General features: G+C 36.9%; 1 protein-coding gene and 1 non-coding gene across 2 annotated transcripts in view; both read left to right on the top strand.

Annotated features, from left to right (window-relative positions):
- The first annotated feature begins 326 nt into the window (after nucleotides 1-326).
- LOC140135460 (splicing factor 3B subunit 3-like) overlaps nucleotides 327-23,510 on the top strand; it is a 31,516-nt gene continuing 8,332 nt past the window's right edge. The window contains exons 1-18 of the mRNA XM_072156967.1: nucleotides 327-432; nucleotides 5,040-5,281; nucleotides 9,543-9,619; nucleotides 9,985-10,251; nucleotides 11,095-11,236; nucleotides 12,148-12,260; nucleotides 12,553-12,615; nucleotides 12,891-13,069; nucleotides 13,836-14,001; nucleotides 14,351-14,446; nucleotides 15,183-15,255; nucleotides 17,381-17,532; nucleotides 18,217-18,321; nucleotides 19,253-19,303; nucleotides 19,817-19,972; nucleotides 21,045-21,182; nucleotides 22,792-22,914; nucleotides 23,217-23,371. Of these exons, the coding sequence (XP_072013068.1) occupies nucleotides 5,056-5,281; nucleotides 9,543-9,619; nucleotides 9,985-10,251; nucleotides 11,095-11,236; nucleotides 12,148-12,260; nucleotides 12,553-12,615; nucleotides 12,891-13,069; nucleotides 13,836-14,001; nucleotides 14,351-14,446; nucleotides 15,183-15,255; nucleotides 17,381-17,532; nucleotides 18,217-18,321; nucleotides 19,253-19,303; nucleotides 19,817-19,972; nucleotides 21,045-21,182; nucleotides 22,792-22,914; nucleotides 23,217-23,371 (2,282 nt within the window). The 5' untranslated portion in view covers nucleotides 327-432; nucleotides 5,040-5,055. The remainder of the gene's footprint in view (nucleotides 433-5,039; nucleotides 5,282-9,542; nucleotides 9,620-9,984; nucleotides 10,252-11,094; nucleotides 11,237-12,147; nucleotides 12,261-12,552; nucleotides 12,616-12,890; nucleotides 13,070-13,835; nucleotides 14,002-14,350; nucleotides 14,447-15,182; nucleotides 15,256-17,380; nucleotides 17,533-18,216; nucleotides 18,322-19,252; nucleotides 19,304-19,816; nucleotides 19,973-21,044; nucleotides 21,183-22,791; nucleotides 22,915-23,216; nucleotides 23,372-23,510) is intronic.
- On the top strand, nucleotides 3,662-3,735 carry Trnas-aga (transfer RNA serine (anticodon AGA)). Its single transcript has one exon. It is a non-coding gene; the product is annotated as a tRNA-Ser (tRNA).

Raw genomic sequence — 23,510 nt, 5'->3', positions numbered from 1 at the left:
AATAGTTAGCGATTTGCGGTTTTCGCCCTGCTGACTACAACTTCAGAAGGTTCAGGTTCAGGTATGTACTGCGTTGCACGCACTTGTCTCTGATTGGCTGCTAAGGCGATATGTTGTTGCTGAGTGGAAATTTATGAATGAACTGTGTGCCGTACGCGTTGTTAGCGCCGAATTTGCAACATCACGGTAGTCGCGCTCGTAAAAGGTTTGCTGCATTTTAGTATAGCCTTAATGATAAACAGTTTTATTCTTAATGATAAATAGTTTTATTATTCATGACAAACAGCTATAGGTAGGACCAGTATTAAGGCCGCCCAAGAACTTTTCGTCAGTGATATGATTGATATCGCTCAACACGAGTTAGGATATGATACCGCCCAAACCTAACGCTTTCCTGCGCCTCAGCTGCTGAATTCGTGGAACGAGTGTGAGGTAGCTTATTAATTCATTAATATCTGACGTAATCTACTCATCTAGAAACTCAAAGTTAATGAAATATGTATGTTCAATATCAAAATGTCCTCTGTGAACATTTTTGGAATATATTTGACCACGATTTCTGCATCAGTTCTGGGGTTGAATTTCCTTGCATATCGGCATGATTATGAATGCCCCATGATGATGTACAATGACAATGACAATGTATGCATGATTTTGTCTTCAAATGACGGACGCAACAACATAAAAAAGTGTTTCTCTTCCAGGTTTTCAAAAAAAAAAAAAAAAAGGATGATGAGGGAAAATCAGTGTAAATGCCATTCTTTTAGACCACCCGAGAGATATAGGCCAAAAATTACAAATTTCCAGAAAATTTTCAGAAAAGCATGAAAGGTTGGCTAGTCACCCTCTCAGATTTTCTTTAAAATCACTTATATCATAGATCTATGGGTCAAATGAACACATTTCAAACGGGCGGGTAGGTCTCAAGGGTTCATACCACTAAAATCCGCCTGTGAAGCGGTTTCCGGTAAAAGTTTATCACGACTATAGTCCCAACTTTGCATAAAAATTGTGCAAAATCGGTACAATATTAATAATTAACAATTTTAGTGTTGCAAATCGTGTTTTGCTAGAACTTGTGAATGTGATCTCTACTAATTTGAACAGAAAAGCGAAAATTTGAGTGATGTTTACGATGATGAGCGCATGAACACACAAGGTCAAAACGCGGTTAGCAGTCGGACGTAAACACGGGAAAAACGGGTAGACCTAAAATATGGTGTCATATATGTTATTAAGATGATATAGACGTAACTCGACTTATAGCCTAAAACATGACCCCTATTTTGCACGTAAAGTCTAAAGCTATTTTGTGGCATGTACCCTCAACTCCTTGTCGTTTCTGAGTTATGGCTCGTTGAATATTTGATGTTTTTTGACACAAAATTGTCCTAAATACTAACCAAAATTTTATTATGTGGGAAATTAGGCGCCATAATCAAACTCACACATATTCAAAATACTTCTATGATGTTCCTCTGTACCAGAAATCAAAGCGGTGTCAAGCCATCTTCATGGTTAAATGACTGTTTGGAGATCGCATTGAAATACACAGTAATTGCCATTAATGTTCTAATTCCCAGAATGCAGAGTTCATCAATTTACTGTGTTTTTCAATGAGAGATTCAAACACTAATTTAACCATGAAGATGGCTTGACACCACTAAGATTTCTGGTACAGAGGAACATGCAAGTATTTTGAATTTGTGTGAGTTCGATTATGGTGGATTATTTCCCACAAGGTCAAATGTGGTCACGGACGGGGGGTCTTTTGGCTGAGAAGTCATCTTTGAGCCCCTGTGAAATTTTTATTAAGCCAATGAGTGGTCTACCCTGCTATTATGCCTGGTCAAGCACCCTCACAGACCCGAACGTAGTGAGGGTGCTTGGTATATCCGCCATGTTTCAAAGTCATGGATGTCCAGCATAATGGCCCGCAAATTTAAGCTTTATGAGAAGCCTATTTCAGTTGCAAAATGAGAACACAGAGTGGCTTATCTTTAACCCACATTCTCAATCTCTCATGCCAGAGGTTAAAATAAAACGATTCCTAACTAATTATCAAAAGATCGTAAATTTAATTTCTTGAAACGCGCCGGCGAAACTATTTGTTTACAAGTAACAATCCTTGTTCCGACACCGATACCGTTCATTCGGCTTCATTCGGCAAACCATGTGATCACTCAGGTGAACTAGGATTGGACGATCGATTGCGTTAAATTTTATCCAGGTTACCGGGCCATGCTAATGGCGATACTCGCGTCTTGGAAATATTTTTCAACCATGTTGCAAAATTATCAGAAATACACCATCAAGGCGACTCGATCGGTAAGCATCATTGAACCTAAGCAATATTTAGTATTTCTTCTTTTGATTTTTTCGATAAAATTGTAGTTAACAGTTTTGATTAGTTTGATGAGAGTGGATTTAAAAACCAGTCCACTAGTAGATGTTGTAATTGACAGTTTGACAGTTCCACCCAGGCGTAGCGCTAGGTTGCTTTTTGGGGTCCCGGACCCACCAAAATAGAGTTCGGACCCCCTGTTTTTAAATTTTCTGCAAGTTTAGGGGTCCCTGCAGACCCCCAGTTTTTCAATCTAACACTATTTCAGACATACTGTTTAAAATGCTGCATTTGTGCAACTCGGACTCACCAAACTCTACTCCGGACCCCCTACTTTTTAATTTCCTGCAAGTTCGGGGGTCCCTGCGGACACTGGAGTATTTAGTTCTAGCGCGACCCCTGGTTCCACCGGAGGATAATGTGAATCCATAAGATGTGGCGATCAATTTCACGATTAAAATCTTTCCTTTGGGGCGATTTCCATTTCTTGCTATCATTTAACGCCTGAAAGCATCAATACTAAAGATAGGCTATCAGTCGCTTGTGCAGATATATGTTAACATTGGATTCAATTTCTTGTTTATTGTTCACTGTATGGAAAAGCCTGTTCTGTTGTATCTTGTATGGTCATGTGTCATATGGTGGGGCACATTTGCGTTACAAGCACTGATTTTGATCATTTGTCTTCCTTTTCACTTAAAATTTATACATATCTAAAACTATACATCTCACACCAGCAAAACTATACATTTTTGGAAAGCTTACGTTCCAAGGAATCCAACTATGCGTTACAAGCACTGATTTTGATCATTTGTCTTCCTTTTCACTTAAAATTTATACATATCTAAAACTATACATCTCACACCAGCAAAACTATACATTTTTGGAAAGCTTACGTTCCAAGGAATCCAACTATGCAAAATTGAAGTTGGTATACAGGGTGCGTAAGAAAATATATAGGGTGATATCATGAAAAAATTTTATTTTACTAGTAAATTGATAATTTATTGCATTTGCTACTGATATGAAATACCTCAAATGAAATCTTATTTTGTGACAGGCCACACTATGAGCTTTAATAAAATGTATACTTTTGCTATGTTATGATTGACCAAAGGATACGTAACTTCGTGCACCAAAAGTTGATTACAATACACACAAACAAATATTACGCAAGCACACAAGTGAAGGAGATCATTACTGATGCTTAATCGTTTCCCCAGTATGGGGAAACGATTAAGCATCAGTGTGTTTGTGTGTATTGTATACCACGACTGCTTTACATTAGACCCAGTTTTAACCACCGTTTATCAGTGGGAGCTGGTAGCCTAATGGATAGGGCGTCCGTCTAGAGATCGGAAGGTCGTGGGTTCGATTCCCATGCCGGCACATTCCCTTTTTTTTCAAGTTGGGTTGTGTGCCGGTTGGGATTTGTATTTATTTGTTGTCTTGTTTAATTGTAACACTTTGGGTTGGTAAACAGTTAATTCTTTCTTATTTAATATATTCTGTTTCCTCTCGTAGCGAGCAATCGTTCCCCATTGTGTTTATTTGTTCTTGTGCAGGATGCGTATCCCCATTACCTACTTTACTTGTTTTTACCCATAATTTCCCTCATTTATTGAAGCCAAGCCCTCCTTCAAATATATTAAAAAATATTATAATTTATAGAAATAGCAAAAATTGTAGGGATTTTGTGAAAATCTACTGCCCGGGTGAAACATGCTTCGATCTAATTAAGTACTGATATTTCAGCACAATACTAGTACATGTACATGTATGATGTATGTACCCCAGTAAAATTCTGTAAGAGTTCCAAGTCGATACGAGAAAAAAAGTGTTTTTCGCGCCACCCTATCGTGCTACGGAGTATGGTGGGAACATATCCATTCCCCATACAATTTCAATGGACCCGGACAAAACCTGCAGGTTCGCCGTGTCATGCATGTAGCCAGGGCCAGGCCCAAGGATAACATTTCAAAAAACTTGACCACTGACATCTTATTCCTTCAATGTAATTATGCACAAAATTGGGGGTAGGATTAGGCTAGCTTTTCAGTTACAGCCTTACCACAAAAAAATTAATTTGCAAAATAATTACACAATCAGGGTCTCAGGGATAAATGCATTGAGCGCTTGAGCTTGACAAATGTTGTGAGACTCGAGACAGGACCCTCAAAGGATGACGTGGCACATGTCACAGACCTCGCTCAACCAGGGCGACCTCACCCATTGCACCAAACGGGGCAACAATGACGGTATCGCAATCCGTATTCTGTTTTATGGGCATGGCCTACTATAGATGAATCCAACAAGCCAAGTGATGGTCAGAATTTAGTCGGCCATGACTGGGTCCCTGGCGCACCAAACTTGTGTTGTGACTGCCCAATTGGGTGGATTAAAGCTGCTTAAAAATCGATGTTACATTTTGTATGTTGTATTGTGTTGCAAACTTTCATCATTCTTTTGTCTATGTGTAACATGGGTGATGAAATGCAGTTTAAAATCCCTGCCAAGGATGCGTCATTTCAAAAACCCTGAATTTGTATGTGTATCTTCTCAGACCTGATATATAATAATATCGAACATCCAAATTTGGAGAATATCCGCCTGATCAACCTCACACTATTGCCTTGTGATCACATAGATTTAGTTAAAATTACAACTTGAAATGTAAATGTTATTAATTTTTCAGAAGCCCAATCATCACCATGTTCTTGTATTCGCTGACCCTGCAGCGAGCCACGGGCATCGTGCAGACCATCCATGGCAACTTTGCTGGTTCCAAGCAGCAGGAGATTATTGTAGCAAGGGGAAAACTCCTGGAACTCATCAAACTTGATCCAAACACTGGTAAACTCTACACAGTGTTGACACATGAGATCTTTGGTGTCATACGCTCACTGATGGCATTCCGTTTGACTGGCGGTAGCAAAGGTAAGTGGTTGCACTATGAACCACAATGGCCTCATCTCAGTGGCATAGTTCAATAACCTCAATCAAACAATCATAGTACAAAATTTGACTTTAAGTTGCAGAGTATGAGTTATTAAGGGTGTTAGTGAGTCCCGCCCGAGAATCCTATTACCCGGGCAGGAAATTCCCTGCCCGGTACCAAATTAGATTTTTTTTTTAAAGTTACCGTATTTATTTTTTCGGTTTTGTAGTGTCCCTGGATCTAGATATAAATGCTAGGATCATTCATGCTTGACCTGAAAAAAAATGAATTTTGCACATTGTTTTGTGTTTTTAATAAGAAAATTGATATTTTGTATTCATGTCATGTATACTCTATTAATGATATCAAAATGCATTGAATTTATGCATTTTGATATCATTGATAGAGTATGAATACAAAATATCAATTTTCTTATTAAAAACACAAAACACCGTGCAAAATTCAAATTTTTTTTACATTTTTTTTTTAGGTCAACCATGAATGATCCTAGCATTTAAATCTACAATCAACGAAAAAAGTCCTTGAACGCTTAGCACACTCTGTCGTAATTCGTGCAGAATTTCTTATGTTCATGGAAATGACCTACATTGTGTTTGGGAAGAAACATGACATCTACAACAATGATTTGCCTTCCCTCTCCCCATCAAGCAATGTTGGAACACATTGGGGAACCGCTGAAGACATTGGCATTTCTCAACATTGCACGGGGAGAAGGGGTGACAGTTTTCCGTTATTTACACGCATAAGCGTTCCAAGACTTTTTCGTTGATTGTCTCTACCGAATGCAAAATATTTCATCTAAATTTCGTTTTTGTCTCATAACTCAAAAAGCGGAATGTCGTATGAGCTTCAAATTGCACACGATTTGAGAGTGGATTATATGCTTTGTAATCATAATAAAATTGTTGCTAAAGAATTTGGTTTATTTAGGGAGTGGTCATTGGAAACACCCCCTATGCTAAATTACTCACGTTTCTCAATTATGGCTCTAAAATGCTCTAAAATGTCGTTTTTGTCCATAACTCAAAAACAGAATGTTGTATGACTTTCATATTGCACCAGATTTGAGAGTAGATAATATCCTTTTGAATCATAATAAAATTGTTGATAAAAATGTTGGGTTATTTAGGGAGTGGTCACTGAAAACACCTCCTATGCTAAATTACACAAGTTTCGTAATTATGCCCTCTACTGTAGTCAAATTTCGTTTTTGTCTCAGTAACTCAAAAACACTACAAATACATTTTTTACAATATCACAATGTTTTGCAGCATGTTTCCAAAATATTTTCAATGTTATTAAAACTTAAAACATTTTGTACCCTTTATGATATAACCCAACATGTAAATGTTTTCTCTAAAACTTGTGTTTGCTGAGTATAGGCATATAAATGTCTTCTGGAAAACTTTTGTATGCTGAGTATAGGCATATCCTAGCGAATCAGAAAGATTATGATGTAACAATTTGAAACAACTCATTTCTGAATATTATTTATATTAAAACACGCTTTTGCGATGAGAAAAAACAAGAAAAGAAAAAAAACACAATTTAATATACTTTACAAAAAAGACCACCACTGGGACTCGAACCATTCACATCGGTCAATAGTCAAAAGGTTATCAGTCTGAGGACTAATCCACTACACCACGCTGCCATTTCGCAATCGAAGTAACAAGTTTTGTTCTTTTTATAGTAGTCAGGTATCGGGAAAGTGTAAACTTGTATAGAGTACTTGCACGAAAGGTCATGAGTTCAGATCATCCTCCAGACACGCTCCATAAGATATGCTAATGCATGGAGTACAAAGAATTACTTTGATCAAAACCAGTTAAACAGGTGATTGGTATTGTACTCCGTGCATTTGCATGACCTCTGGAGTGTGTCTTTAGGATGGTTTGAACTTTATGATCTTCCATGCAAGCACCCTATAGTAGAAACGGCAAAATGTATCAGTTTACCATAATGACAAAATGGTCCAAAATCGACATTTTATGTTCTTAGGCCGCATCTCACGAAGCGTCACGTTAGGTTTACATTTGCTATACCAATTGAAAATGTTTTATTGCAAAAGGAATGAAACATTCGTTTCATATATGACATTTGTTAACAGTTAAGTTTACCAATTTAAATTGAAATAAATAGCATAAACAACTCATTTCTGAATATTATTTATATTAAAATACGCTTTTGCGATGAGAAAAAAACAAGAAAAGAAAACAAGAAAACAACAATTGAATATACTTTAAAAAAAGACCACCAATGGGACACGAACCACATCGGACAATAGTCAAAAGGTTATCAGTCTGAGGACTAATCCGCTACACCACGCTGCCATTTCACATTTTGAATTGAAAGTAACAAGTTTTGTTCTTTTATAGTAGTCAGTTATGGGAAAGTGTAAAATTTCATAGTAGAAATAAAGTGTATCTTTACCATAATGAAAAATGGTCTCAATTGACATTTAATGTTTTGAACGGACGCATCTCATGAGATGCGTCACGTTCGTTTACATTTGCTATACCAATTGAGAATTTTTTTTAATGGTAAAGGAATGACACATTGATTTCATATATAAATTTGTTAACACTTTACCATTTGAATTGAAAGAAAAAACATATATATTTATTTCAATTCAATGGTAGCGAAAAGTGGATTAGTCCTCCGACTGTTAACCATTTGGCTATTGACTGATGTGCATGGTTCGAGGCCCAATGGTGGTCTATATTTTTTCTTTTAGTATATTATATGGGTGTTGTTTTTTTTTTTTTTTTTTTTCTCATCGCAAAGCGTATTTTGTTATAAATAATATTCAGAAATGAGTTGTTTCAAATTGTTACATCATAATCTTTCTGATTTGCTCGGATGTGCCTATACTCAGCAAACACAAGTTTTAGAGAAAACATAAATTTTATACGTTAGGTTATATCATAAAGGGTACAAAACGTTTTAATAACATTCAAAAAACATTTTGGAAAACATGCTGCAAAACATTGTGATATTGTACTGAAAAATGCATTTGTAGTGTTTTTGAGTTATGAGACAAAAACGAAAATTGACTCGGTATCATACAGAAGAGGGCCATAATTACAAAACTTGTGTCATTTAGCATAGGAGGTGTTGTCAGTGACCACTCCCTAAATAACTCAACATTTTATCAACAATTTTACTATGATTCAAAAGGATATTATCTACTCTCTAATCGTGTGCAATATGAAGCTCATACAACATTCTGTTTTTGAGTTATGGACAAAAAACGACATTTTAGAGCAGTTTAGAGCCATAATTATGAAACGTGTGTAATTTAGCATATGGGGTGTTTTCAGTGACCACTCCTTAACTAAACCAAATTCTTTATCAACAATTTTATTATGATTGCAAAGCATATAATCCCCTCTCAAGTCGTGTGCAATATGAAGCTCATACAACATTCTGTTTTTGAGTTATGGACAAAAACGACATTTTAGAGCAGTTTAGAGCCATAATTGTGAAACGTGTGTAATTTAGCATATGGGGTGTTTCCAATGACCACTCCTAAATAAACCAAATTCTTTATCAACAATTTTATTATGATTGCAAAGTATATAATCCACTCTCAAATCGTGTGAAATTTGAAGCTCATACGACATTCCGTTTTGAGTTATGAGACAAAAACGAAATTTCGATGAAATGTTTTGCATTCGGTAGAGACAATCAACGAAAAAAAGTCCTTGGGCGCTTGGCACACTCTGTCGTAATTCCGTGCAGAATTTCTTATGTTCATGGAAATGACCTACATTGTGTTTGGGAAGAAACATGACATCTACAACAATGATTTGCCCTTCCCTCTCCCCATCAAGCAATGTTGGAACACATTGGGGAACCGCTGAAGACATTGGCATTTCTCAACATTGCACGGGGAGAAGGGGTGACAGTTTTCCGTTATTTACACATAAGCGTTCCAAGACTTTTTTCGTTGATTGTAGGTCCAGGGACACTAAAAAAAAAAAAAAAAATTTTTTTTTTTTTTTTTTTGCAATTTGAATTTGAATTCATTATTGCGATTTGAAGTTACCTTGTTGAGGTGTAACAGAGTCATGGGATATGATGTCATTTATTCGTATACGCTCTTTCATTCTGCTGAATGACAACTTGAAAGTCTGATCCCAATTTGTCATCACTTGAGAAAAGAACTCATCACCACTTTTTCTGTCAGTTATGTCATCATCAGGCGTTAATTTGTCTCTTTCTCTTGCCTGTCAGATTTCATCGTAATTGGAACAGACTCTGGTCGGATTGTCATCATGGAGTACAATGCATCCAAGAATGCTTTCGAACGGGTAAGGAAATGATGTTTTTTTTGACTTGATATGGAGGTCCTCAATTGATATCATTTTTATCAAAACTTAACTATAATGATGTTGATTATTGAAGGAATAGAAAACGGTAGTATTGAACCAATTTATTTTCCCTATCACCTTGTGATAATGTGGTTCTATCCATTTTTTCTTAAATTCATAAAATGCAATATTATTGGTGCAATCAAAGAAAGTTACATGCAGTACCGGTTTTGAACCTGAAACCAAAATAAAAGCAATGAAAGCAAATAATTTGCATTAAAAGTAAGAAGTTGGTTTTCAAACCAATTGAATGTAATTTGAACTCATATTTGCAAATTATGATATATTCCTTTTGAAATTTTCAGGTCCACCAAGAGACTTTTGGCAAGAGCGGATGTCGACGTATCGTGCCAGGGCAGTATCTGGCCATTGATCCCAAAGGCCGTGCTGTGATGATCAGTGCCGTAGAGAAACAGAAGCTAGTGTATATCCTGAACAGAGATGCGCAAGCCAGGTTGACTATATCATCCCCACTAGAAGCACACAAATCTAACACATTCTCATACCACATTGTCGGCGTGGATGTGGGCTTTGAGAATCCCATGTATGCTTGCTTGGAGATTGATTATGAGGTACGTGTAACCAGTGATTGGCCTTTGTGGTTGTCTTTCATACTGCCTAGGTGTCTATAGTTCTTGACCTTTGTCACTCCTCGTGGACTATTGTTCACTCTAGCATTTTATAAAAAGAAATATCATGATACATTTGAAATGCTACTGCTAGTGAATATGTACAAGTTTATGTATCATCAAATGTAGTAGGACTAATGTTTCAAAGAGTTGAAAATAACAAATTTAACATATGACTTGAAAGAGGTTCAGAACAGGCAAGAAGACATTTCTTGACCAAATTTTGTTATAAACTTGTACTGATTGGTTTCTGTCAGCTGTACAGTGTATTGTTTATTTTAACAACAAGAAGCTTAGGGAAACAATATGAGAGAACTCACTTCAGTACCATTGTGTTTCAAAGAATGTTGCTCCGATGCAGAGGCGGATCCAGGAATTTTCAATGGGGGAGAGCCACTGCGATGTACTTACCGACAGGGCTGATATTTAGCACTGGTCCATCAGGCATATCTAGCTGTAAGCAAGCTGTAAATGCTGGCGGGCAAGTTGTAAAACACGACCCAACTCAATTTTCAACTGGTCCAAGCTGAAACAGCAGACCAAAATACATAAAAAAGAAATAAAAAGAAGTAAAATGGTGTAGATTGCTGTAGAATCTTACAATATTTGGGGAATGTAAGAAGACTTCAAAACTGCAGAAGTATAGACGTATGTACATATACTGTTTCAAACTGCTTTAAAATGTACTTTTTATAGGCATAGTCCGTTGGAATCGACGTAAGAAGTGGAAAGACCTATGCATGTGTCATGTGACATTTCTATTAACATGTGATTGATAATTCACAGGATGCGGATCAGGATCCTACCGGTGAAGCAGCTCAGAATACACAACAGATGCTGACCTATTATGAGTTGGATTTAGGTCTCAATCACGTCGTAAGGAAATACAGTGAACCATTGGAAGAACATGGCAACTTTCTCATTGCTGGTAAGTCACTGTGAGGTATATACAAGGGTTGGTTATAAAGAAGCAAATATAACAGACTAACGTGTAATTGGTATGTTATTCATGAAATTATATGCAAATTCCTATACTTTTTTGACTGCATAACATTTGCAAGAAGGCAGAGTTGTGCAATTATATCCAACACTGGAACTTACTTTTTGCAACTATATCCAACACTTGAACTTACTTTTTACAAATTTGCTACATTGCATCTGGATTCTGGAACCACCAGACTTCATCTGGTAACTGACCTCCAACTTACAGGAAGAAGTCCTTGGGCAAGTAAACTTGCCATCAAGTGAATTAGTTATGATCATAATTAACTAAAGATAAAAATCTTCTTGCCCATGCAACTGGACAGTTGAAGAATCAACAACATATTTCATTGCATGAGTGCAATCTACATCTTGAGAGATGGAATAGCTGCCATTTTCATTGTTACATCAACTTCTTAATCACACAATGAACTACAATAAATGTTCAACCAAATCAGGGGTGTGATTCTTCAGGATTTTTCCTGATTTCCTGATTTTTTTGGCCAAAATTTACACAATTTTATTGATTTTCTGCCAGTTTTGGGGCATTTTAGCCCAACTTCACACTGTTTTTCAGGATTTTCTACTACTATCAGGATATTTCATAAGCTTTGAATCAGACCCCTAACAAAATGTTACAAGTTCCAATTTGGAATGGGTTACAAGACGACCAGAAATGTTAAGAGCAAATAAACTCCTCACAGGATACTGGTTGTGCTGGTCAAAGAATGCATTTTACTGTAACAGGAAGTAACTCTATATAACATGTACTCGCATAATGATTTGAGCCATTTGCAATCCCTCCCTGTATTACAAATTCCAAACTTTACTTGATATTGCCTTGTGTTTTATTTCTAGTTCCCGGTGGCAATGACGGACCAAGTGGTTTGTTGATCTGCTCAGAAAACTATGTGACATATAAGAATCTTGGAGACCAGCCAGATATCAGAATGCCGATCCCAAGGAGAAGGGTATGTTTATGTGGGTAGCTTGTTCTACCCGGTTGTGGGTATTTTGTTAATTGTGCAAAAAATTGTATTCTGAACATTTGTAGTTTCACTGAAACACCAATACTGGCACCTGAAATAGAACTTAGAAATAGGACTCCCAAAATGTGTGGACACCTGAATATCGTAGCATTGTGGATTATTATGATGTGCATCTATTATAAATATTGCAAGCTTTTCAAATTTGGATTAAACTAGTTCACCCTAAATTACAGAACTATGTGAATTTGATGTAGTGCATTTTCTTTTATTACAGAATGATTTGGATGACCCTGAGAGAGGCATGATCTTTGTTTGCAGTGCTACACATAAGACCAAGGTAAGCTAAATGCGAGTTACATCCATTTGTTGAGTTGCTCAGAGACACAGTGGTAATGGAGAGATTGTATAGCTGAACAAAGGGCTTTATTATAAATGAAAATATGTAATATAAAACGAAAATATGAACAAAGAATTTTTTGGTTGGTCGGACGAGGACAAGCAACCATCTTCTTCTTTTTTGGCCTTATAAGAGTGAAATAATGAAATAAGAACTAACATTAATTTCATGTACTATTGTCAAGTGAACATTTCTTTCTCTTACTTTTATTACAGTCAATGTTTTTCTTCTTGGCTCAAACTGAACAAGGAGACATCTTTAAAATCACCCTTGAAACTGACGAGGATATGGTGACGGAGATCCGCATGAAGTACTTTGACACCGTCCCTGTGTCTACCTCCATGAATGTACTTAAGACTGGCTTCCTCTTTGTGTCTGCCGAATTTGGAAACCAGTAAGTAGGCTGTGTCACAAACTTCAATTTAAAGTTACATGACAGAAATTTCCAAGACAACTCTGAGGCATGAGAGTTCAGTTTTGAATTTGATTTCAGCTTATCTTGGTTTTGATTTGCAGAGTTTTTTTTATACATTTGCTCTGTACAAAAGTATAGGAGTTTAACATATTTGAGCTTTTTGCAAGCCGTTTTGAGAACTTTCAGTTTGAAAACAAAAACGTGGCGACTCATAGATTAGGAATAGTGTTATACTATAGTCAGATGAGAATTATTCGGTTTTTGTTACTGCATGATTTAGTGAAGTTCAAACTTTCGCTCTCGTAAATACACAAAAGCGTGCATCAATCATGGAATATGCAAAGTGCAGTTTGTGTAGCTGTGTGTATGCCATTCTATATCAATCCACGATGTAAGTATAGGTTGAATGTTGAAATCCACACACCCTCTATGGAAGTCATTACCGTAATCTCCCATACAGGGTGTAGATTTCAATTGGAGTTGCCCATTCAGGTAGCCCCCATTTGAAATTCACACCCATCTGTGTGGAAGATTATGGTCATGGCTCCCACAGGGGACTAAATGGATTTCAACTGGAAATGCCCTTTATGGCTGATGTTGGGATTATGGTGGTGGTAGCAAACTCTAGTAAAGTATTCACAACAAATCTAGTAAAGTTGCTGCCAGAAACTAAATCTCAGAATGTAAAAACTTTTGATGTTAGAATAAACAATCAGATTTCCGTGATTATCTCCTCATCCCACAGCTTCTTATACCAGATAGCTCATCTTGGTGACGATGATGATGAGCCGGAATTTAGCAGTGCCATGCCATTAGAGGAAGGCGATACCTTCTTCTTTGCCCCAAGAGCTCTCAAGAATTTGGTGGAAGTTGATCAGCAGGAGAGCCTGTCACCCATCATGAATTGCAAGGTAAGAGCATTTCTTCAACTTGGGAAATTGTTATTGTATATATTTCTTGCCTTTCTTGTCAGGCCTTTCCGTGATTATGCGTATTGTGCACTCTGGCCAAATCATAAGTCTATCTAATATCAAATCAAGTTATTTTTCATGTGATAGAAACGAAAAGGGTATGCATGCTTTTGAAATTATTATGTATCCTTGTCTAGGATAACTTAAAAAGTCAGTGGTGCTGTGCCTCGTCCATTCATTGAAAGTGTACAGGCCTTGTCCCCCTTCACAATCATACAACTTGCATTGGTATTGAGCATATAAAGTAATGTTTAACACCTGTACATGCCTACTCTTTTCTTTGTTTCAGATTGCTGATTTAGCCAATGAAGACACACCACAGCTGTATGTTGCATGTGGCAGAGGACCACGTTCATCACTCAGAGTATTGAGACATGGTCTGGAGGTATGCAGTGTGTTACTTGAATTGATTAGTAATTATATGCAAATATAGTTTTCAGTTTACTTTCAATCTCATATAAAATTTAGAAATGAAGGTTGCAAACATGGGGATATGATGTAAATCATTTGTATACGCTCTTTCATTCGACTGATGAATGATAACTAATTTCTGATCCCAACCATGTTAGCGGAGAAAGGCGCTTGGTGCACTTTCAGTCAACCATTTATTATCATTGACAATCGATTCAACAAAATAATAGCAAGTTGTTCATAATGTGATTTTGTTGGGTCATTGCATGTACATTGTAAGTGACATTTTGGCGAAATTGAGATATTGATGAATGAAATGTAAGTGCATGCATTTTATGTATCTCATAAGCAATTTTTGTTCATAATTTAAATGTATAAAAACAATAAATAAGTACAAAACTTGAAACAAATGCTTCTGAAATACTCAAATTAAAATATGACGTCCTTGCAATTAGCCAGCGAAGTTAGGTAATGTTAATGATCAATGGGATCACACGCTTGAGTGATGAGCCATGATCGAAACAACCGCCACACAAAGTATATGGCATACCAAAATAGCATGATCTGGTAACCAAGAGAATTATGTAACCACTTCAATGCTGAATAAGATGACTATATGATACCTGTTATATGTACTCTTGATTTGTCAGATTGATTTGCAAGATTTTATAATCGGGTATTCCAATTGTTTGCTGTATATTGATTATTAGGTATCTGAAATGGCTGTGTCTGAGCTGCCAGGTAACCCCAATGCTGTATGGACTGTCAAAAAGAAGAGTGATGGTGAGTTATGTGCTTTCATACTATCTACAGATTGTGTAGCTGTATATTATGTTCACAACAAGAATCCTGCCCTGCGGCTCATGTTTTGTTATGGTCAAAAGTTAATAAGGAGTATTATCTCTTGGGATGGGTCTTACATAGGGATGACAATTTCATTAGGCTACTTCAGAATATTACTTCTGATTTAATATTGTGGTGTGTTTTTTTTGTTTTTGTTTTTTTTACAATAACATAACTCTTGTAATCCGGTCTTGGTTTCACATAATACAACACAGGGCTGCCCTATTAGATTGCATTATAATGATAAAAATGTTTGCATAAATTTTGAGTTAGTGATGTGAAAGTTTTAAAAGATTACGATTTCCCATGTTTGCTTTATGACAAATAGCTTGACTGCTTACAGCATGATGATTAATACATGGATCCTGGCATTCTCAACTGGAAGTCAGTGTGACTGATATTCCTTCCCACAAGGTAACAAGTGTTTAGCATTACAATAGAATACAGCTTGTAGGTTATTCATCTCCTTTGTTATACAATACACATTGTATTGTGGGGAGGAATTTGCTCAAACTGACTTATGGTAGTAGAAACCCAGGATCCACATATTGCATGCAGTTTCAGATCAAAAATGTTGTCCATTCAATTATTTCTAGGCAATCTGCTCTCTAAGTTATACGTTGTGCAAGAAAGTCAAGCTTGATCATAATTGTTTTTATATATATAAAGTAATTGGTAAGTGGCATCATGCGAGCAGGAATGCCAGAGTGACTCAATTTAATTTTACTCCTTGTAAAAACTACTAATATTGTACATATATTCCCAACTACATGTGAAATTCTAATAGCTTGCATGTCACTAACTCAAAGCAAACCAAGGTCCCTTTAATACAAATCATCCTTTGACAACAGGTTCCATTTGTTTCATCATATTGAACTTGATATTATTTGGAAGTAGATTATTAATACGGTCAGGTGATTTGGCTTTGCCTCTGCCAACACCAGACCTGTCTGTTTTCTTGCAGGTCTGGGCACAAGACTAGTCATGCTGAGAAAGGTTTGTATTTCTACACCAAAACCATAATGAGGATAGCCTGGGCATGTTAATGGAATGGGGGGAAGGTCTGGCTGTGTAATGGAATGGGGATGGAAAAGTTGTAGATATTAGGCCATATTTTGAGGGGAAGTACTTAAGTTACATGGAGAAGTTTGAAGTGATATAGATCTGGTATAAAAAGAATGGGAGTCCTAATATTAAGTCTGATAATTAGCATTGCATGTAGATTGATGCCAAGGTAATACAGTTCAGTAATGTATAATCAACAGACTACTTACAATTTTACTGTAGTGGGTGAAGTCGCAGCTGACCAAAGTTACAACTTGATTATTAGAGATAATTATTTGAAACTTGTAAACTAATTCACATAAGCAAAATGAAAACGCACTCAGAAATTTGCGTGATTCATCCGAGTTCACTTCTTCAGCTGTTGTGACTGCTGGTTGACGTTAGCGGTACTGGAGTCACATGATCGATCTTGTGATATCGATCTATGCGACTCCAGAAACCTTCCGTAGGTCTTGGTTATTGGAGCTCAAAACTTGCAATGCAGAATGTTATAGAATACCTACCGCATACTACATGTAACCTTGACCCTAACCCAAATCCCTAACTCTAATCCTAACCGTAATCACAGTGCAGAAGGTATTCATCTATATTTCTATATATTATATATAGAAATTGTACTTTTGCATGAGCTATGGAGAAAAAGTGTGTACTTTTGACCTCAAATACAAAGCTGATCACAGCCCATATAGCATTGATAGGTAGACATCTAAGTAGCCTTCTGACACTCTGCCCTCAGAGCTGACATACTATTCTGTTATTCAGATTTCCTTTTTCAAATTAAGCTTACTGCTAGCCGTCCAGCGTGTATTATTTTGCACAAGGTCCAATGCACACGCTTTACGTCACGCGGGTATACGCGATGGTTAACGCTGAAAATTATAGGAACCTTGAAAAAAATGATAGATAAACACATTTGATTGTAAATAGTCTGTTGATATGTTGTACAAGTTACAAGATTTCATGTGTATATTTTTTGTTTGTTTTATTTTCTCTACATTAGATGAATTTGACGCGTACATCATAGTGTCCTTCATCAACGCTACCCTGGTATTGTCCATTGGTGAGACCGTAGAAGAGGTGACAGATTCCGGTTTCTTAGGAACCACGCCCACATTGTCATCATCACTTATTGGAGATGATGCTCTCCTTCAGGTAACATATAATAAAAAGACCGGATAAATAAGACCAAATATATCTGAAAATTGGGTGTACATTCTGCAAACTGTTCTGCAAGCTTTGACTTTTAAAAATACTAGGCGTGCAATAAATTGCACTGTTTGAAATGTTAAGGCGAGCTATCAGGTGTGCTATAAACTGCACTTGTGAAGAAGTTAAAGAGTCTGGCAGATTTTATAAGGTGAACTATAAATCACACTAGGATGGGCAACTTAAGGTGAGCCCACCGTGAGCATTGCACTTGCTCACCTTAAAAATCAAAGCATGGCTCTGGGTTTTGTGGAAACTCCTCACATGGAGTGTGCATTTCAATGTAATAGATCACTTTCGACCATAAACAGTAAATTCCTTTTGGAAAAAAACAAACTTTAAATCTGTGTAGTTTGGAAGATGGGGACCAAGAAGAGGAAGATAATTTCTGGGTTCCACCCTCATTGGTGAGGAAGTATTGGTTTCTATTTGACCAAGCTTTGGAGATGGAATTGAAAATGATGTGTATGCGTTCTTCTCAGACTTGTATCTGTTGATAACAAAATCTAAACCTGATTCAATCTTCTCCGATATGATGCTGTTTTTACCCAAGAATTGGCAAATTTCCCAACATTAACTAAAAGATGTGCGTGTGATGCAATAATGTTTGTTTATATTGCTTGTATTTAGATCTACCCAGGTGGTATTCGTCACATCAGAGCTGACAAACGTGTCAATGAATGGAAGACACCGGGAAAGAAGAATATCGTTAAATGTGCTGTCAACCAAAGACAGGTAGGTTAGCTAGCCCGCTTCATAAGCGGACGATTCATATAGAGGGTATTCATTACTACGTTATTGATGTGATTGCTCATGCATAAAATTCCTCCACATAGGCTGTTTAGCTTAATTGGGAAAGCGACCTCTAGAAATGATATCACAGTGATCTTTATGTGATTACAGTGGGGCCCACATACAATGTTCAACACAGAGTGAACAATGCAATAACTTGGAGGGCAAACAAACCAACATCGCCAAATTCGACTGACGTGTGTACAACGTGGGAAGCTATGGGGAAATTGAACACTCGTTGTCTGATCATGCATATGTTTATGGTTCAGTTAGCGGTTACTTAGCAACTCTCGTTCCGCTTGGGTTTATTGCACACACTCTATACTGGCCTTGAATTAGTATATTTTGGGGCACCCATTTTCAATACCACTGGGCAAAGACAAGGGCACCAAGGCCAACAAGTGATGAAGAGAATGACTTGAAGCTGATAAAGGTCTGGGGCACAAAGGCCAAAACTGAAAAAGGGCAGATAGTGAATTCGAACCCTGTTCATATATCTTGCAACTAACTTATTTCTTACAGAATGAGAAATTTATGTGTTATGGCCCAGTGAAATTAAAGCATCTCCAGTGCATAGGGACAAACCCTGATCACTTGACTTCTCACCTATGTGAGTATGGGACATATTCGCCTTTGTTCAAGACACTGCCAGTCTTAACAGTTACGGTTCAGATCTGAATTCTTTTGTGGATTGCTTTAATTAACTGTTTCAAGCACCTACACATAAAACTTTGTAGATCAAAATTATTTTGGTAGGCTTTGAATTTCATGATTCCACGCAGAGGAAGCAGTTTTCACTTATACAACTGGTGAAAGAGTGAAATTCGAAACGTTAATTAAACCCATGATTTCTTTATGTGTTTTATTGTTGCAGGTGGTCATTGCTCTTACAGGTGGTGAACTTGTGTATTTTGAAATGGACCCAGTAAGTAAACATTTGTTGTTGTTGTTGTTGTTGTTGTTGTTGTTGTTGTTGTTGTTGTTGTTGTTGTTGTTGTTGTTGTTGTTGTGTTTACTAGTTGTTAATGTATTGTATTATTCCCTTACCGTCCAAACTTTGGAGATGGAGTTGAAAGTGATGTGTATGCGTTCTTCTCAGACTTATATCTGTTGATAACACAATCTAAACCTGATTCAACCTTGTCCAATATGATACCCTGCTGTTTTTTCCCTTTTGTGTGCAAAAGTGATATATTGAATGCTAGCAAGGATTCTGGAATATTAAAGCTACTTGTGTGCATAATGATAGACTTGGATCAAAACTGATTATTGTAAAGCATAATTATTGTGTTACAATCGTAACCTGTAATCGAAGGTCTGGAATTAAGTATGATCAAATTAAGTATGATCGAGCATAGTGAATGGTAGCATTGAATAAATGAAGATAATAAAGATAAAGATGACTTAACTTGAATTATTGTATTGCTTATAATTACAGACTGGTCAATTGAATGAGTACACTGAGCGGAAGGACATGTCGGCCGATGTAAAGTGCATGAGTTTGGCCAGTGTGCCTGCTGGTGAACAAAGGGCTAGATTCTTGGCTGTAGGTTTAGACGATAACACTGTCAGGATTATCTCATTAGATCAATCAGTAAGTGGGTGTAACTAAAGGTGGGTGTATGATGAGGGTGATGTATTAGAGATTAGGTTATCAACATGGGATATGATGTAAATTATTTGTATACGCTCTTTCATTCACCTGATGAATGATAACTAATTTCTGATCCCAACCTTATTACCGGAGAAAAGCCTTTAATTGAAAAAAGATTCCTGAAATAGCAATTTGTTTATATGCTGTAGAGCAGTATGTTTAATACATTTTTGAATTTCTTACCGAATTTAGACACCACACACACACAAATTAAGCAAAAGTATGTGCAATCCATTCAAATTCTGTCCCCCTCCCATCAACATGTAGGCTGGTACAATTGCATCATGCCTACCATGCATGATCGGATGTGATTCTAAGCTAATTTGGTTTGAATCAATGTATTGTCACCAATACAATGTATTCATGTCACCAATATGTAAACAATTTGGCTGTCGGGATCATCTAATTGGATCAGTCTGTAAGTAAGCAGGGGTGTGGTGGGGACCATGGGGTGGTGTATCAGGGTGTTTGCTAGTAAACAAAGGGCTAGTTTCTTGGCTGTAGGATTAGATGATATCAGGGTGTTCTTGTTGGATCAATCGTGTAAGTGTGTTGGGGCTGTAGGTGTGTGTATTGGGCTATTCCAGTTAAAATCTTTACACACATCTTCCACACATGGAGTGTGCATTTCAATTTTGGTTCCTTGAATGGGTGATGCCATTTGAAATCTACACCCCCTGTGTGGGAGATTAAGGTCATGTCTTACATAGGGAGTGTATGAATTTCAACTGGAATAGCCCATTAGAAATATAGTTTACCAACATGGGATATGATGTAAATTATTTGTATACGCTCTTTCATTCGACTGATGAATGATAACTAATTTCTGATCCCAACCATGTTAGCGGAGAAAAGCCTTTCAGTTAATCATATTTTCTAATTAAAAGATATTAATTTGCAAAAGATTCCTGACACTGTCACAATCGTCTTGTTTTATAAAATGAGACTTGGTTTACCTTTCAGTACCTGTAAGTCTTCAGTCTATAACCTCATATTTGTTTTTCCTTTGTAGGATTGCTTACAACCGTTAAGTATGCAGGCGTTGCCAGCCCCAGCCGAGTCCCTATGTATAGTTGAGATGGGAGGCTCTGAAGGTGAAGCCGGTGAGAAACCAGTCACAGGTGGACTCTTTCTTAACATTGGTTTGCAGGTGAGTAGGATTGGGATGGAGAACTTTAAAAATTATAAAAAGATCAGTAATTTTTTCTTCTTTTTTAGTGGCACGAAACGTGGCAAATTATATCTAAAGATCTGTACTACCTCTAATACGTGCAAATGTTCAATTCATGCACTTATCAAAATGATGAGTTTCTGTACTTTGTCATTCCTTTTACACCTTAAGGGCAGAGTAATGGGAGAGAACATGAACCTTTTCGAGCATCATTATTTTTGAATTGTATGTCCAAAGTATATAAAACTATACATTTTTGGAAAGGAAATGAGTCAAGGAATCCCATGGTGACGTCAGATTTGTTCAAAAATATCGAAGTTTTTGAGAGAAAATCACAAAAATACACTTTTTACCCCAATTTTTTGTGACAACTTAAAAAAAAATCCGTTCGAGTAAACAAATTTTAGTTAGTTTTTCATGGAGAAGAGACATGAACTTAGGGAAGGTTTTTTATTTTTTGAAATTCGTCTTATTTTTGAAATATTGCAAAAAACATGTGAAAAAAGCAATTTTGTCACTCTATTAAGCTAAAATTGCACATAATGGTGTATATTTTTGTTCAAAACAAATATTTTGAAAAAATGAGAAAACCTTCCCCAGACTTTGATGTGCTCTAAGCGATAGTGCAAAAAGTTTACCTTTTGCTTGCATATTTTTCGAGTTATCTTGTCACAAAAATCGTGCAATATTGTCAAAAATGAACTCTGAGAAATCGATGTTTTAGTAAAAAAATGTCAAAATAATGCACAAAACGTCCGTATATTTTAAAACGGTAAGACTTTCACGCTTGTAAAAGCTGTATCTGGTGCATGGTCTAAATATGCATCTTTTTGCACCAATGAATCTATAATGTCTGGTTTTAGTGTCGCCAAAATCCAAAATAATTAAAAAATCTATGTGTCTCTTTTACTACAAATTTGTGTTTTGTTTACATCACATTTGCTGGCGTTAACAACATACCGAATGCGCCTTGACTGCGTTGGATATACTGCGCAGAGTTATGGCGTCACGCCGACGTGAATCGAAGGCGTAATCACAATATTTCGCATTCAGCGCATTTCTGACTCATTATTTCCCGCCAATTTACTAAGCTGTCTTGAGCCATGTGACTTTTTAGAGTTGAAAAGAGTGAAATCAATCAAGCAAAAATACGAATAAATATTGGCAAATTGTATTTTATCAGTTTCGAGTGAAAGAATACATCTTAGTGTTGATAAATATCAAAAAATCTCAAATTCGGTCGTGGACGAATGTGTCTTCCATTACTCTGGCCTTAAAGGCTGCTCCAAATATCTGGAAAAAGTTGGGAGCTGTGCTAAGTTTGGTGATATAGAAGTGAACATTGACTTGATTATAATTTAAGCCTACTTAATTGGGTTGCCCTTGAACGTTTGCCTGGTCAACTGGATGGGTCTTTAAGTGTATGATTTTGCAGAATAGATTTCTGTTTGAAATTTTGTTGAATTGAAAAGTTGCGCAAATCACAAAAGTTTTAGTACCTTGAATCTTAGAAAGTTTTGGAGTAAGAACCACCCATGTATTCTTACTGTCATATGTCATTACATTGTAACATGTGTTTCTCTGACAGAATGGTGTGTTGCTGAGAATGGTGTTAGATTCTGTGACTGGTGATTTATCAGACACAAGGACAAGATATCTTGGCTCCAGACCCGTCAAACTCTTCCGGATCAAGATGCAGGGTTCAGAAGCTGTAAGTATAGCAAATATTTTCGCCAATTGCATGGTCATCTCAAAACGATGTTGCGTGTACGTACGCCTGTCAAACGTGTGCGTTAACTGCAGCGTACGCTTTGCAAAAGCTTTCTGGCGTGTTGCTAGAAAAGCAGGAGTAACAAAAATGCACTTATTGCGCATGCGTTTGCAGTCAGATCGGGCGAATACCAATGATTGGAAGCACAAATATATATACATCCAGACTATAATTAAGAAATGATAAGGACCGGTCCTCACTCAAAACTAATCTGAAATTGTCATCTATGCTTCTTGGTTCAGGTTCTTGCCATGTCAAGTCGATCTTGGCTGAGTTACTGGTACCAATCTCGATTCCATCTCACGCCGCTGTCATATGAAACCTTGGAATATGCATCAGGTTTTGCATCTGAACAATGTCCAGAGGGTATTGTAGCGATCTCAACCAATACGTTGAGGTAAGTAATAAACATTTGTATCGGAAATCATTACCATGAATACCAGGCCTTGCCGTTTGAGGCGAGCGATCACTCTCGCTCGCCACCGATTGCCCAAACTCAATTTCTAGTTTTCCACTCGCCATAGACACTAAATATT

This window comes from Amphiura filiformis, chromosome 16 (assembly GCF_039555335.1).
Source record: "Amphiura filiformis chromosome 16, Afil_fr2py, whole genome shotgun sequence".
NCBI classification, from domain to species: domain Eukaryota; kingdom Metazoa; phylum Echinodermata; class Ophiuroidea; order Amphilepidida; family Amphiuridae; genus Amphiura; species Amphiura filiformis.
This window is presented reverse-complemented; position numbering and strand designations above follow the sequence as displayed.